Below are 16,991 nucleotides of genomic sequence, written 5' to 3'. Positions count from 1 at the left end.
TATAAATCATAGGAAATAAACCCAACTGCCTTCTGTACAAGTAGGAGAACTTAACGTGTGTGGGAGAAATGACATCTTTAGATGCCGATTATCACAACACGTGAACTTGAAACTACCACAGAGCTCCTGCTAAGCTGAACAGGACATCAGTCGGAGAATGGCTATCGCTGGTTTTCTGTCAAAACAGACAGGTAAATCACAGAGCTTGGCGGTGATATTTGTTATTTTCAGTAACAACCTGGAAGATGGAATGAAAAGCCTCCTTATTAAAGCTGAGAATAACAAGCTGTGAGGGACAGTAGCTACTCTTCCCATTAGGCTGACTGTAATGAACTAGAGACAGGATCTGAAGATCGTGGTGACATTCAGTGAGGAAGTATGAAGCTGTCCTGCACACAGATAACCAACAGCACGTGCACAGGGTACAAAACAACTACCTAAGCACCAGCTTTGAGGAAAGGTGCCTTGAGAGGTCATACTGGGTAAATTTTATGTCACTGAAGTTATGCTGTACACAAACCCCACAAAAAAACCCTGGCCTGTAATGACGCCGGAGTGTGTACACGGGGCTACTGCTGTTGAGGCACCCAAGTAGCGTACGGGCATGACCCAGTGCAGCACAGGGTGCTGCTGTGACAGGGACAGTGGGACCCATTCTGGCCCAACAAGCAAACAAAGCCATCAAACACATCTGAAGCCAGAGAAAAGGAACCGGGTTTCAGCTTAAACAAAACTGAAGGAAAACAGGGTGGCGGGTGAGTGAAAGGGCGTCACCAAGAGAAGGGGAAGGCGCTGCTCCCTGTGCCCTCAGCCCAGCCGGCAGCGAGGCAGGGGGGTGTCACAGGGAAGCCTCGGCTCAAGGCCTGCGGCAGAGCTCTCCCAAGGCAGGGCGAGGGGCTCCTGCGACAGCCGGGATGTTTTGAGGAGCTGTAAGGAAGCACCTCTGGCAGGGACGCTCCTCAGGCTGTCTCCGCCGGGCTCCCTCACGGACCACGCGGGTCGCCGAGGCAGCCGCGCGCCTCCCGCCTTCGGCGCGAGCAACCGCCGCGCGCGCGGGGGGTGTGGGGGCGGGTGTGTGACTTCCCCGGCCAGCCCCAGCCCCAGCCCCAGCCCCTGGCCGTGTGGAAAAGCGGGCAGGACAGGGCAGGGTGCTCCCGGCCGGCACGGGGGGCGCCCGCCCGCACCTCCCGCCGCGCCTGCGGAGAAAACCGGCGGCAGCCGCGGGGATGAAAGGGAGGTGAAAGTAAATGATCAGCTCGTCGCTACGCGGGCCGGCGATCACCGCAGCCAACCGCTGCCAAAGGGGACGAGCGCTGGGGTAACCTCCCCTCGCAGCACGATGCGCCCGCTGCGGGGGAGGAAGCTGCGGGTTCGGAGCCCGGCGGCGGCCCGGACGACGCCGGCGACCGCTGCCCGGGCGCCACGCCCCCCTAACCCGCCAGCCGCAGCGGGACCCCGCGCGCCACGTGACCGGCGGCTGGTCACGTGGAGGGCGCCGCTCACGCCCGCGGCGGGCGGGAAGAGGGCGGCGCGCGAGGCCGCCGACCCACCCGACAAGTCCTTCCCCCGCGGCCACCTCGGTCGCCAGCCTGACGCCTTCTTTGAAAGGCATTGCGCTCCACCAATGAGAAGCCGGCAGGGAGGGGGCGGGCGGAGGGGAGGGGGCGGTGTCGGGCGGTGATAGGCTTGCGGCGGGGCTCCAGTCAGCGTGCGCGCGTGGGAGCGGGGCTATAGCCCGTTGCGGAGCGGGGGCTGTGGGCAGCGTTGTGCCGCGGGGGACATGGTGGGCTCCAGCGAGGCCGGGGGCGAGTCGTGGCGGGGCCGGTACTACCGGCTGGAGGAGGTGCAGAAGCACAACAACAGCCAGAGCACCTGGATCATCCTGCACCACCGCATCTACGATGTGACCAAGTTTCTGGACGAGGTGGGTGCCCGGGGAGGGGCGAAGGAGAGGCGGGGGGGCCTGGCGCCGCGCTGCCGGGACGCTGCGGGTACTGGCGCCTCCTGAGCCCCGTGGGGCGGTGAAGGCTCGCCGGCTGGCTTCTCCGGATCCCCGCGCCGTGGCCGGGGGCGCGGCGGCAGGGGCTGGGCGGGGGCTGCCCGTTGCGGGCTCTCGTCGGCCTGCCCCGGGCCGCGGGCGGGAGGCGGCCGCTGTGGGTGCGGTGCAGCAGGGTGCCGTCCTCGGCCTGCCGCGATAGCGCTCTCGAGAAACAGTCGTGTGGCGGCCCCGGGCCTCGCTGTAGCGCCCGCGGGGCCGGAGGGCGGCGGGGCCGGCGGCCGTTGGGGGCGGGGGCGCGCGTGGGCGGCTCTAACGGCGGGGGCGGGCTCCGGCGGGGCAGCGGCCGTCCGTCGGGCTGCTCTCGGTCAGGAAAAACCCGAGTGCGCCGAGCACGCGGTCCCCGACTCGCGTGTAATCCGCTGCTGGGAACTGCTTTCTCCCTTCGCCTGCCTTGGAACTTTCTGCCACTGTAGAAACCGAAGTTCCCCAAAGGCTTTGTGCTCGTACTGCTGTCCTGATACACTCCGCGTGGGCATGCAGCCGGGCACTGCGAAGCTGCAAAAGGTCAAACTCTACTTAGTAGAGTACAGTGGTCAGGTTGAATGCCTTTGGTTGTCTTTTTTTTTTCCCCCCAGGTAACGACTGATGGTTTTGATCACTTGATGATGATGATGAATAATTGATGTAATCATTGATAGTCATGGTTAATAAAGAAGCTTTTTAGTTATTGGACTAAAACATTCTTCTGTGGAGATGCAGAAATGCAACTACAGAGCAATTTTTTTCAGTATTAACTGTAGCTAGGATTTATTCATGATATTTTGAGTTTTCTCCCTCACTCCCATTATTCCTAATCTGCAAAGACCTAGCATGCAGTTAAAAAGTGTTATTACAGATTTAAATTCATTTCTTTGAGAATACAGTTCAGATTAGTAGGGACAAGCCTTAGTAGTTCTGTAGCCCCATCTTGATTTTTGTGGTTGTAAACACTTTAAACTTGAAGTATTAATTGAGCATTTTGCAAATAAGAGGTTGACAAGCAATTTTTCAAAGGCAGTGTTGACACAGGTAGTATTTTGTTCTTAAGCTGTGTGCCAGCACAAATTGTTTGGTTTTTCAGCAAGGTGGATTGTGAAACTGATCTACTGACTCTCTGATTATTTTTCATCTAGCTGTGTCCCTGGTCTGGTTCATCCTTTAGTTACGGAAATGTTTGTTTGGTTATGCAGGGAAGGCAAGGCCAACTTTATTATAGAAGCCCTGGAGGAGAATGCAGTTTTTCATGCAGCCTGAGAAACTGAAGTAGCTGTTCTTGGAAACTTGATCAGTTTTGGCTGATACATAATTGTATAAGCACTTCCAGATTGGGGGGGACACGACACCCCACACTAAACAACCCTCCACCAAAAAAAAAAAACCCCAAAGCCCCCACAAACCCAACTCAAGGAGAAAAACATGCTTCACAAAAAAATCCAGGATCTAATGAGCTTTTGGATTTTAGTTGCACAGACAAGCTGACAGCTTCTTCCTTCAGTACATGTGATGAAATTGGTAAATATTAAGAGGCACTACCTTGTGCAAATTTTTCCAATAAAGTCTTCATTTCAGCCTTCAGGATAACGTTGCTAATTCAGGAGCATATCAAAAGAGTTCAGTTTGTCTGTAAGCAGTTAAATAATTGTTTCTTGGACAACTGTGGAAGTCTGATGCACTCTGGTACACATGGGTCAAACTTTAGCCTCACACTAAACAGCTTTCAATACAATATGGCTGGTTTTGGAGCTGAAATTTCTGGGTCATACTCAGAGATAATAAATGAATGAGATTGGATAACTATGTTCAACGAAGTATCTAAATGAAGTTATGCTCCTAAGGAAAGCTCTTGGATATTGTCATGTTCATTGTGTTGGTGATTTTTGGGATGGAACCCTTGGATTAAAATATTTCATAGGACACTTTTTTACCTTTTTTTTTGAATGCTTTTGATGCCTGGTTAATTTATCAAGTAATGTGCTAATTCTTTCAACACTGTCAGACACCGTGAGGCATTTACATGTGACCGATAAGGAGAAGTTGGAGCTAGCCTCTTGCTGGTGCGTTCTGGAGTACGGTAAACGCTTCTCAGTGAAATGGGGATTACGTTAGCTGTTTCAATAGCACTGTTGGTCAAACTCAGTTTTACTTCTTGCAGTTCCTTGCAAGAACTTAAAATATTTCAAGAAGAGCTTATAAGCTTGTAAGAAGAGCTTAAACTATTTCAAGAATTAAATGTAGGCTACTAAAATAAGTCCAGTAGTACTAAAGAGGATGTACAGCTAAAGCATCACCTCGTTCCTGCTCTTCCCAGGTAGTAAATAAGGAAAAGTATCAGTTTACTAGGGAATGAAGAACTGGGAATGGAAGCTGACTTCAGTCCCATTTCTTAATTCAACAAGCCATCTTTCCAGGCACTGTGTTAACCTATGGAAATATTTTCTTATTGATTATGAAGTTGAAAACTTTACAGTGCTTCAGCGCTAAAGACACCCTGGATGCTCTCATGCTTAGTAAGTGAAAGTACGCTGCTGCCTTTCACTCCCTTACAATACTTAAAGGGTGTATTTTCTCTGTCCAGCTGTTGTCTCTTTGTAAAGCTTGTAGATGTTTAGTGAAACTTGTTTGGTTTTTGGGAACCATCAGCCTGTGTGAACGCTCGATTGAAGTTGATAGTAAGTGGACTGGGGGTGGTGATGTATATGTGCTGGGAGGGGTGAGGCTGAAAAGGAGTGGAGACATTGCATAGTGTGGCCATCTTAGCTTGGTTTCCCTAAGGACAAGGCTTAAAAAAGATCATTTGAAATACAGATGAAGTGCTGGAGGAGAAAAGAATTGTGCACTTTGACACCTTATCCTAGGGGTTCCTGAAGATGAAAATTCCAGCAACTGCTTTTTTATATATATTTTTTTAAATGGCATATCTCAGGAAAACTTGAATATATATCTCTGAATTTTCTTTGATTACCAAAGTATATCCTCTGGGAGAGGAAATCCAGAGACTTTTGGACTCGGCTTTTGGAGTGCAGTATCTGAAAGCTCTTGGCATGAAAGACTATTCTTGAGACCAGAAACTTGTATAGCATCTTTTTCATTCCAAGGCTGTTGGACCTATATTATAGAATATTTGGGAAACTTTTTCATAGTTTCAGGTCCTACATCATTTAAGTGAAGATAGCTACTAGACATGCATGTGTACTCCCAGCAGGATCTTATGGCTATATCTGTATTACAGATAATTACATATATGAATAATATTAAATGTCAATTAATGATTAAGTATGTTGGTAATGCTTGATAGTATTTCTCCGTAGTTTAATAAAGCAATCGCACTAGTCAGGCTTTGACGTCAATCTAATGAGCTAAACAAGAGTAGCTGGGCCTATAAAAATAACAGTGAAATGATCAGTGTCTTGATCTACTTCCCATTGTGGTGAAAGTCCTCCCTATGGCTTTTATGGGAACTTGGTTGCATTCCTTAACCTAGGCAGAGAAGCTAACAAGCATAGGAACGTCTCTACCTGAGAGAAATTCCTTATTCTGGAAACTAACTATGGTATGTATTTAATATTCATCTAATATAGACCTTGTTTAGGTTACTTCAGTTGTTAGTGGTCTCAAAATTTATCGAAAATATTAATGGCCAATGAAAACAGGTTTTTCATAAGGTATGAACTTATGCTTTCATAGCACTGTTTCTAAACAGAACAGACAGCTCCCACAAAATGTGTTTTGGAATGCTGGTCAAATAAAGTGCAGAAAAACAAATATTGTTTTACTCTATCAGAATGAAAAATGTTCTCTCCCCTGTGTGTCGGTTATTTTCATCCAGTATGATGGTATTGTGGAATAGTAGCATAATACCTTCCATGTTTAAGGTAATGAATAGCTTACATAGAAAGGTGCCGGTACTAGCACATTTTGAAGTCTGTCAATGTACCATGTGAATTTTTATTGCTGAATCTTGCAGTCTAAGGATTAAAACCAGTGTTATCACTTCCTTAAGCTCGGATGAAGCTTCCAGGAAGATTTGAAAATGCTTTGAAAAATAGCACTTCTTAGCACTCTTATGCAAGATACTGCAAGCCGTAATTGTTTTCTAAGTGGGAAAATGGGCACCCAGCTACTGGGCATTTCTTTTGCAGTTCATCTGAAACATTGAAAGTTTTCAAAAATCTGCTCTCATAGAAAGATCTACTCTCCTAGGCTCCTGAAATTTTACATGAGTACAGAATTTCTGTACTGTAACTTAAATAGTTGATGGAAATAATTTGGAGGATTCTTCAGATGGCATGAACGTGCCCTTAAAACAAACAAGCATTAGTCTGTCTGTCTTGCACAATAAAGCTGAGGTTCTCTGGGTGTTTCTGGCTCTGTTGCTGCCCCTTCCTGCTTCTCATTCCCTGTAGTGCAGAAAGCAAAACTTGAATTTATAAGACTGCCACTGGTGGAGACTTTTGCTAATCTCCCCAAAAGTTAAATTGGACCCTAGATTTGATTCTCCCAGTATGGGAAGGGGGAGGGGGCAGGAATTGTGAATTAAGATAGTTATACTTTAATGGAGTCTTGAACTATGACACTGAGAAAGTTGCATGACTGTAGCAAGGGGGAGAAGAGGTGATAGGCATTCAGGATGAAGTGATCACAGACTTCTGACCCAGATGAGAGCAGTGAATTTAACTGCTTATTTGCTTTATCTAAAACTTTCTAATGTGCTGCTGTTAGGAATTAGTCTGTGATATGTACTAGCGCTGGCTTTGTGCAGACTTCTGTTACGCATGTAACTGAAATATCTATGTTCTTATATTGGGAATGTCCTAGGAATGAGCTAGGCTAGCTTAACTTACTGGCAAAAGCTTTTTCATTTCCTTTGAACCACAATTTTGCCTGCAAAAACACTTTAGTTATTTGTATCAGCAGAATTTCGGTTTGGGAGTCATTATCTGTATAGTCTCGTGGGCTTCCAGTTCCAGGGTCTATCCAGAGGCTCTTCATTAAAGTAGAAATTCTGATAGCAAGCTTTGTTTACCATGCAGAAGTGTGAACAAAGGCCCTGTATAAACAAACTGAGAACCATGGAAAATGCTGAGCTTTTGATAGAAAAGTCTTCTTGCCCTTTGTGAGACATTACAGTTGCTCCCTTTCATTAGGGGAGGTGAAGTCTTTTCATTAATTACTTGTATTAAGTGCTAGTTTTTTGCAAGTTTGCATCTTTAAGCAGAGGTGCCACCTAAAAGCAAAGTGTTTAGCTTCAAAGTACTTTTATGTGTGTATAGTAGGTTACTAGTAACATCTGCTAGATGGCTGAAGTTAGGAACTCTGTATGTGATTCTCTCCTCACATCAGCAAGACTAAGGTAGAAAAAACACTATCAGTTGTCCAGCTACGGTAGCAGAGGTCAGAGTGAGTTTGTCCCCTTCAGCTGATGTGCGATAGCTACTGAGAGGGTTGGTCATGGTCACTGTGGTGACGCTAACATTGTGGTTTTGTAGACAGAGGGATCAGTTACTAATTAGACCAAAAACTAACCCTGCAGAGAAAAGCTGGAGTGCCTCAGTGAAGCTGCGCATATAGCTACATGATTACTTTGTAGTGGCACAAGGGAGGGATTTGGGAACAATAGCATATGATCATTCTGTAGTCAGCAACCTGCAGGTAGTTTGTTAAAGTACTCTGAAATAGTTGTAATGTATATGCAGTTATACTGGTAGGTATCCACTTGTTTGGCTGGTTGGTGAATATTTTGGGGGAACTAGTGTAAACCATGTGATCTTGACAACTTACTGGAGTAACTAGTGTTTTATCTACTTGTATGAGTAGGGTTTGGGTTCATTGCAATGCATGAGTACATGCTACTAGTGCTTTATGGGTAGTTTAACTTTGCCTTTTGCCACTTGTTGATGTCTTGTTTATTGAGTGTGTTTTCCAAGGAGTTTTGCCTTTTCTGCTGAAGATGCTAGACTTATTTTTCTGTTTTGGGAAGTGCAATTCTTTAGCATGGTATTAAACTAAAACAAACCCCCAAACCCCATGTTGCTGAAGGAATTCTTTGAAGACTTAGTTGTGGCAGTATCTGGGAGAGCCTGCCAGACCCCAGTTCAGCTGCTTAAATGTGCTGTACATTTCAAGTCACTGAACTTGAGTGATCCCTCAACTTTTGTCCAGTCCTTTCCCTGAATGCTTATCAGAATGTATTCAAGGGCAGGATTTTGGTGAGCATGCCATATTTGCACGTCTGCTTGCATAATCTTTACTCTGCATGCACTCTTTTAACCTTTTTTGGCTCAGCTGCTGTGCCTAATCTCTTTATCAGTTGCTTAATCTTGCTTTTGCTTAGTCATGGTAGGGATCCCTTACCCTTCTAGTTGTGGTATCTTGGCTCTTATAAAAAAAGAGTTGGGTTGGGTTTTTTTTGTTTGGTTTTTTGTTTGGTTTTTTCCTAAAAAAAAAGCAACTTTCTTAACAGATTAAAATAAATGTGTGCCTTTAATGCAAAGATTCCAGTTTTGGAGTTCTGGTACTGCTGGAAACTGATAGTAATTGTGTCTTCCTGGTCTGTATGAACAAGTCTTATTTTTGTTGGAAGAGAAAGATTGATAGGAGGTTAATATGGTGGATTTGAAGTAAATGCTAACCTGAATTGCCTAGACTAGCAGAAATGTTTATGTCACTTCTTTCATCTACTGTCTAAGCATAGCCTTTCTGTTCAGCTATACTCCAGGCAAGATGACCCTAAGTAGTAGAAATGTAGTCTATTTTCATCATTTTAGATCCTGTAGTCAGAAGCATGAAAAACAGAATTGAGGCTTCAAAGCCTTGTTTCCTCTGTCAGTGGTAAAGTGTTAGAAATTATTTTGTGGTTGCCTTAATCCAAGGCAGTAGTAATAAAGTGTTTTCAACTTGCTTACCTAATAATTCCTGGTGTTTACATAGTAGTTTCCTTCTTAAAAGTTGAGTGGTGAATTTTTATGGCATGTTACTTATCTGTTACATGAATGAGTAACTTGAAGCTGAGAAAATTCACTGAACTAGAAGATGTAATAACTCTGTCTGTACATACTGCAAGATATATTTGATGGATGGAAATGTGGAACTGCATGCAATCCCAAAAGTGCATCCTGGGGAACAATAAAAGTCAATGGAGAGCAGGGATTTAGGTTAAGGGAATGGTGATGGGTTGAAGTATTAGGAGGTGCTGGGAGACGACTGCTCTAAATCTGAGGGTTTTATCAGCAGTGTGGTTTTGGCATTCCATAGTCTGCTAAAACCAAACTGCTGTTCTGGTGTTTTATATGAGCTTTCAGTTGTGCTTAAGCAGTTCCAAAGTAGCTGGCTTACTAGATAATAATACAGTAATTTCTTTTGGAAAGAACCCTTGAAGGTTATTGGGTCCAACCCTCAGCTCAAACTAGGATTAACTTAGGTCAGGTTCCTTAGTGCCTTGTCTAGGCAGCCTCAAAGGATGGAGATTCTGTGTGCTCCCTTGCCAACTTGTTTCAGCGCTTGATTGCTCTTCTTGTGAATAGCTTTTTTTTTGTATCTACCTGGAATGTTCTTGCTACAACTTATACCTTTTGGCTTTTATTCTTTTGCTATATAAAGTGTTGTTTGAATAAAAATACACATTTCCTGCAGAAGTGAGAACATGGAATGTAACTTTAGATAATAGTTGGGCTATTAAAAGACTGACTGATTCCCATAAAGTTCTAAATGCTTTATTTGCTAGGGGTAATACCTCTTAATGCTCCATCACTGATGGAGTAGAGACTTAGCTTCCTCGGTTTTGGCTTCAGAGAATACATAAACCTCTCTAGTTATTCAGAGGCTTATGTTTGCTCTAAGAAGTCTAGCAGCTGATTTTGCAAGGACAATTTTTTTATTTTTAGGAATGTAGAAATGAAGAATTTCCATTTTTAGGATGTGGAATGGTTTTCAGTAACAAATTCGAACTCATTAAATTGCAGCACCCAGGTGGTGAAGAGGTCCTCAGGGAGCAAGCTGGAGGAGATGCTACTGAGAACTTTGAAGATGTTGGCCATTCCACAGATGCAAGGACAATGTCAGAAACCTTTATTGTTGGGGAACTTCATCCGGTGAGTATGTGAGAGTACCAGTACTTGCTGTTTACTATAGTTTTTTTTGCATCTAGTTATTTCTCAGGTAATTTACTTCAAAATAAAGGAGAGCTGCTAGTTTGGTTGGATGCCAGCCCTGCAGCTGTTTGTGGATGGACCTGGACTGGAGATAGGTTCCCCCAATGTGAAGGGATTTGATTAGTGTAGCATAAGGATGGTCGCATCTACAAGTTTGCTGCTTTGAAATATTTTACAGCTTAGTTCTTGAATAAACTGAATATGGAATCATGCCGTTTCTGGTGTACCCTGTGAGCTTTATAACAACACTCTATAACCCCTGAAGGTGACTGATGTGTCAGAATGTCTAGACCTTTTCTTATGTCAATATGTAGAGTGACTACTAACTTCCGCTTTCATTCTTTCATCATTGTAAATATATATGCCAGGCTTCCATCTGGATCTAAAAGTACAGTCCTGGCTCTTCATATATATGTTTAGAAAATGGCTACTGTAAGCATCTTCTAGTTTGATGCTCTGCCTTCACCCTCTCTGGCTCCCCCTGTTTTGTGCTGTATCAGTGTTCCCTACTTATAGTTGTCAGGGTTGTTCATGATCAGTTCCTGCTGGATCATCTGTTACTTCCTCTTTTCTATACTCTCCTTAACCATTTCCTGTACTTCTAACAAGCACCTTTCTGCTGCCTTAAGCTTTGAAGGCTTTATTTCTAGCTACAGAGCTGCTGCCTTGGCTTCCTTCAGCGAGGCCTTATTTAAGCTCTCCTGCATCTTAATAGTTGAAAACCACTTGTTAGAGATTTAGGCTGCTAGTGTGCCCATCTGCTCTACTCTGCTGCCCATGCCTGCCTCTTCTTTTTTTCCTCTTCTGTCTATTTTGTGTATGTTTTGTCTTGCATTCAGGGTAAATATCACTGTCTTGAGTAGCATATTTCATAGTAAGATTCCTGATCTTGTATCTGTCTTGGGTCCTCTCTTGATAAATATTAATAATGTAGCTTCTCTTAATATGAAATACTTCAGCTCTGATGCACACTTATAACCTTGTGGGCTTGTCATCTATTTCAGATGGTAGTTGATGCCAGTAAAGTTGTTCTTAATCTGGCTACCAGTCCAGTTCTTCCTTGTTTAAGTGCCTGTTTTCATTTGATATGAAACAAACAGCTTGACAGTGCTGTATTTGTACATTAAACTATCAAGATTATATACTGTTGGGCTTTTGTAGTGAATGTGACAATTTCAGGTAAAACTTAATTAGTTTATGGAAGATCCATAGAATTTGGGACCTTTGTACTGGACATCAGACCAAAACTAGTTAAATGACTTTGCCTGATAATATGAGTAGACGAGGTAGAAGTAAACTAATATGATTGTAATCAGTGTATAGCTAAGGTTATGAATACTGTTTAGAGATAAAGGAAATGCAAAAACATGGGCACAAGAAATAATGAAATGTTGGAGACTTGGGTTTCACTTATTTATTGTATACTGGGAAGTATTATTTAAGGAAGTGATCTTGTTTATGGTAGCTCAAAATCATACACTGACATCTACTCTTTGGCAAGTCTGTTTCCTAGGTAAAAATAGGTACACATTAACAGAATGAATTGCAAACTGAATTTAGTGATAAATTTTTTTTTTTTCTTGAATGCTTTGGGTTTTTGTCTGAATGTTTCTTGCTTGTTTTCCTGCAGGACGATAGAGGGAAGCTTCAGAAACCAACAGTAAGTGCATTTCTTGAAATGCCACATTGTTTATTTTAGGTATTAGGGACAGTGTCTGTCTGTAAATGGTATACTCCCAGAGGCAAAAGTAATTCAGCTTGATTTAAGTGTAGTGTTTCAGGTCATAAATCTCTTAAACTTGTTGATCTGCCTTCCTGTTAGCTGTTCTTTTCTTTAATTTGTGTGGTTTTTGAACCAAGAGGTTACCAAGTGTGGTGGCATTCAACTGTAGCAGAAAGGTGGGTCTCAAATCAGTCAATGGTTTTCTAGTATTCAGTTAAAGAAAAATATCAGTTTATAGACAGAATGGATTAAACTAATAAGCGTTTGTGCGGGAAAAAATGTGATGCTTAACAATATATTGGTAACAGTAGTAGATAGAGAATGTAGAGGCATTTGATTACTGTATTATAGATTAGTTAACTTGCAATTGTGAACCTTTTTCAAGGTGAAAATACTGTTTGCTTCCTGACTGTTTCAGTAGATTTTCCTGAGTGTCTTGTCAATGCAGTAGTGCACTTATTTTCTATTTTTTTTTTCTGTCTTTAATAGAGTAAAGTTGTGTTGGCACTCAGCTATCAAACTCATGAAATTCAGATGTCCATTAAAGGAGCAAGTGCATCAGGGATTAATTTGTACAGTTGCTGCTGTGTGTATAGAGGATGTTTGCTCAGGGCTGGCTTAACAGTACAGCAGTGTGCTTAGGAAATAGTTGAAGATTATTTTTAAGTGAAGTGTAGTAGGAATAGGATCTTACTCTTGCTAACTCTTACTCTCTTTGAGAGATTACTTTTAAGAAGCAATCACTTCTGTAAGATCTTCCAATAATAGGAATAAGTTAAAGGAAAGAAAGTTTAAAAAAAAAAAACCTGGAATGTTTGCTATGGCAATTATTAATTTTATTATTAATTAAGGACTGGAACTAGTATACTAATAAAAATAAGAAATGGAGTGGTGACTGGAATTCAGAGCTTCCTCCCACCAACAATAACATCTGCTATTCAGATTTCTTTTGAGATTCAAGGCAGTTTACACTTAAGCTGTAAGAGCAGCAACCATAAATGTAACTGAGAAACAGACTGCCCAGTGGGAGTTGTAGTATACAATCCCTTGATTAAGCTCACAGGAACGTACTGAAGTACTTGGAATATTAGTTTGGCCAAAGCATGGTCAGTTGGGAGTTAAGATGTGTCCAAATGACTCTTTACTACACTCCTATTTGGCTTATTCACTTGTTTTAGTGCTGGTCGTAGTTATCTATGCTACATGTGTGTGTTCCATCATTCCAGAAGGAAGCTGTAGTGCTTTCCTCCAGCAGAATGTGTGGGTGTAGCTGATAAGTTTCACTTTGCATTGCACTCTGGGTGGGTAACGTGACAGGTTAGGCCCTGTGTCCTGGCTCTGTAGGAGCTGTCAGAAGGCCTTGTGCTTTCAAATGTCCTTCTCATCCTTGCACTGTATTTAAAGTACCCTCAGTGTACGTGTCCAGTGTCAGTGTTTAAAAACAGGTTTTGATGAGGTAGGCCACATTTCTCTTACTGTCTTGGTGTGGGGGGAACCATCCCCTGGCACTGGATGTGGCAAGTCTGTTTGTAGAAGGTGTTAGCCTTGATAGTGTGGGCACCAGCTGTTCCATGCTGTTTGGCTTTGGGATTAGTTTTTCATGGAGATGTTCACAAAACCAGTATAGATGCAGTCACTGAGTCTTACTCTTTTAAACATGGTATTTGTCACATGTAAACCTATGATGATTTGGGTGCTTGCAAAAGTAGCCTGTTTGAACCTATGAGAGGATGTTAGGAATCTTTTGCTCGTCAAATGAATTGCAAATATGCTGATACTGAAGCAATTAATTTTTCAGTGATGGATCTTGTACCACTAAATTTAAGTACAGTTTTAATGATTGGATCTCTTAAATGCACTTAGGGCCATATGCAATTAGTAGTATTCAGATTAATAAGTCTTCATATAAATTGTGCACGTGTACCCAACTGGGATTTGATCTTGTAGCGCTGCTTTTTCTATGGAAACTGAACAAGAAGTTCAAATCAGTATCAGAAACAACTATAATTTGACTGATTCTTATGCAGTCTGAAACACCACACTAAACTGAGTTTAATAAGCCTCGTGGATGTAAATTAGTAGCTTTCTTCATGTAGATTTGATATAAGAAATATTTGTGTATTAATTCAGAGTCTTTTCAATTAGATTTTAGGCAGATAAGGGATCTCTATCTTTTAGGCAACTAAAACTTTTCAAATGTAACCTGAGGTTGAAGTTAGCTTCATGGAAAACTTGCAGCAAAATTCCTTGTGATGATATTTTTTTAATAACTTTTGATGCAATGTTGACTACAGAAGCTGCTGCTAGCTAGCTTCTAATACAACAGTCTGTTGTAGGAATGCTGAGAAAATGCTTTCCAAATGCAATGCACTGAACTGTTTTTAAATTAGTTCCACTTAATGAGTTTTGAGAAATTGAGAGGCTAGTTAAGATGGAGAGAGGTGTCTGCCTGATGTAAATCTATTTATGCTTTGCTTTCCAGGAAACTCTTATTACCACTGCTCAGTCTAATTCCAGGTATAGTATGACACCTGATGTCAAACTTGGAAGTTCCTCATTATGTTTCTGAAGCTTAGAAAGCTGAATAGCTTCTATCTGCTGGAAGCTTAGATGTCAGAGGATGGTGTGTGAAAATTTCTGTTCCACGTAAAGTCCAAGTTGGCATCTATGTGTCACTTCACAAGCCTGTTAGCTTACTAGCTAGATTTTTTTCTCACATTGATATGTATCAGTATCTAACAAATGGTTTGTTGCACAAGCCTTCATTTCTGGAGTCTATCAGGTGAATAGAAGACACTTGGTGCCATTACTGACTTTTTTTACTGACATTGACACCTCACTTTTAAAATTTGCTACAACTGTTGCATCTAAGGGACATAAGAGGATTGTGTCTATAAGAAGGAAAATCTGTCAGAACTGGGAGGTGGGGGGAAAAACACTTTGGAACGCCATTGAATCAAACTTTATAAAGTTATATCGTGCTGACAATTGCCTATTGCTGAAACCTCAGAGGACTGTTCCATGCCTCTCTGAGTGGGGAGCTTGGGTGCTTGAAAGTGTCATGTGATGCTGCTATTTAAATGGCTTTTGAATGAATGATATTCTGGGCAGCACGCCATGACTTAAATGTGTCTAGAGTCTTACTCTTATCTAGTAAGCAAACTTCTTGTAAGCTCTAGTACAAAGCCTTAACACTACAAGCTTTTTTACTTGGCGAGAGTATTACTGGCCAGCCCAGGTGTTCTGTTGCCCTAAATTTGAAGTATTTGTTGGAGTGGGGAGGAAGGATTTCTTTAAGCAATGACTCTTTTCTTAAACTTGCTGGTTGTCACTTCCTAAACTGCTGTTTCAAAAACTTCCTTCTAGTTCATGGTCCAACTGGGTGATCCCGGCAATAGCAGCAATTATCGTGGCCCTGATGTATCGTTCCTACATGTCAGAGTAAACGCCTTACTGAGAACTAATGCAAGAAGAGACTGATCTGGGAGAGAATATAAGCAATCCTAACCCAATATGTTTCCGGACAAAAGCCTGATGTCTGAAGAAAAATTCAACTTTTTCAGAAAACTGAACAATTCTTTTCTGCTGTGCACTTTTCTTAATGTTGCCTTCTTATTTGCTGTTCTGAAGTGATAAAAAGGCAGCATTTCTCTTTTTGTATAACAATTTTATTCTCTAATGAATTATTTGATAACTGTATTGGTTTCTGTGTTAGAATATTGTTTCGTTTGTAACACTCTGATTCTGGTTACTTCTCTTTAATCTGTAATGGGGTCCATAGGACTCTCTTTACATATAAATTTTAAAGCTTTAAATGACTACCAAAACTGTGTACATGTATTTGTCCATGTACGTACTTAACTTAAAATCACGTTGTCTTCTTAAATGTAGTATGTTTGAATGAAATGCTAATTAAATGTAATGGAAAAAGCTGAGTGGAGTAGTGGGTAGTAGGTGCCTGTAAGTGGTTTGGCCCTACCAATCAGGCTATAGTGAGCTGATTTTTTTTTTTTCTGTTCCTCTTGACATCTGCTCTTACAGTTGTTGTGGATACTCCTGCTAGTAAACTGTTCTGTTTGGCTCCCATTGAAAAATTCAGGTGAAGTATGAAACCCAGTGTTTGGCCCAATGATGTCTGTCTCAGTTTTGTGAAAAGTAGCTCTTTTTTGCAAAAAAGGCAGAAAAAAGTAGCTGCTACTAAATAATACTGTTCCTGCCAAGCACTCAGGTGACTTTAGAATTTGTTCTAGAACTTTTAGACTTTTATAAAATCTTCAATTTTGTCATGTACATTGTGAGGGAAAAACTGATACATGGAATCTGTTTCTGACTGTTCTGTGATGTGCTCCTTGGTGCTTTACTACGAAGAGATGACTGTTTTCACTGCTAAATACAAGAAAACTGTTTGCATTTTGTGGTGAATGTTTTTAGTCATATGTAAATGATCATGAATAAAGATTTAGTTGCTTACTCTTGCTAGCTCAAATACATTCATTTCAAAGTCTTTTGAAGGCCTTGGAAGGGATGCTCTTGCATATTGGGACACTTCTTGGAAGTATCTGTTTGATGGTGCATGCTGAAAGTCAGGATATCTCCTTTATGCAGGGAAGTCTCACATAAAAAGTGAGAAAGTGTATTATGGAGCAGTTAGCATAGGTAAATGTTTTCATCAGCATGACCTCAACACCAACTAGTGACTTAGCAGTGGTTTGGCCCTGCAAGCTCTGCCTCCCTGACATTCATCAGGACTTGAAACACTATTCCAAGGGCTGCCTCTTGGTAGCACCAGGGAAGATACATGCAGTTTAGGCCCTTTGTCAAATGAAATTGAAAGCTAATGTAAACATAAGCCTTTAAAAAAAAAAAAAAAAAATTGGGGGAGTGGAAGTGCTATGACTTCAGGAGATTGTCTTCTGCATGTGTAGGAATATGTCAATACAGGAATCCTTTAAGAATTCCTTATTGTGGGATTCCTTTTGTGGGAATTCCTTTACTGTTACAGCAAGCAACAGTAGTAAAGTAAGGACATCTTCTAGCTTCAACTATGGAAGTGTTTAGTATCTCTTACATTTGTATTCGTGTG

At 42.1% G+C, this 16,991-nt stretch overlaps 1 protein-coding gene across 1 annotated transcript; it reads left to right on the top strand.

Moving 5' to 3' along the window:
• The first annotated feature begins 1,748 nt into the window (after positions 1 to 1,748).
• LOC127013119 (cytochrome b5) lies at positions 1,749 to 16,383 on the top strand. Its single transcript, XM_050891739.1, has 5 exons — positions 1,749 to 1,924; positions 9,997 to 10,125; positions 11,816 to 11,845; positions 14,391 to 14,425; positions 15,275 to 16,383. Exons 1-5 carry the CDS (start codon positions 1,781 to 1,783, stop codon positions 15,351 to 15,353), a joined length of 417 nt encoding a protein of 138 aa, XP_050747696.1. The 5' UTR covers positions 1,749 to 1,780; the 3' UTR covers positions 15,354 to 16,383.
• The last annotated feature ends 608 nt before the right edge of the window (positions 16,384 to 16,991 follow it).

The sequence above is a fragment of the Gymnogyps californianus genome, chromosome 2 (assembly GCF_018139145.2).
Source record: "Gymnogyps californianus isolate 813 chromosome 2, ASM1813914v2, whole genome shotgun sequence".
In the NCBI taxonomy this organism is placed as follows: Eukaryota; Metazoa; Chordata; class Aves; order Accipitriformes; family Cathartidae; genus Gymnogyps; species Gymnogyps californianus.
Note: the sequence above shows the minus strand (reverse complement) of the source record. Positions and strands in the feature narration are given on the sequence as shown.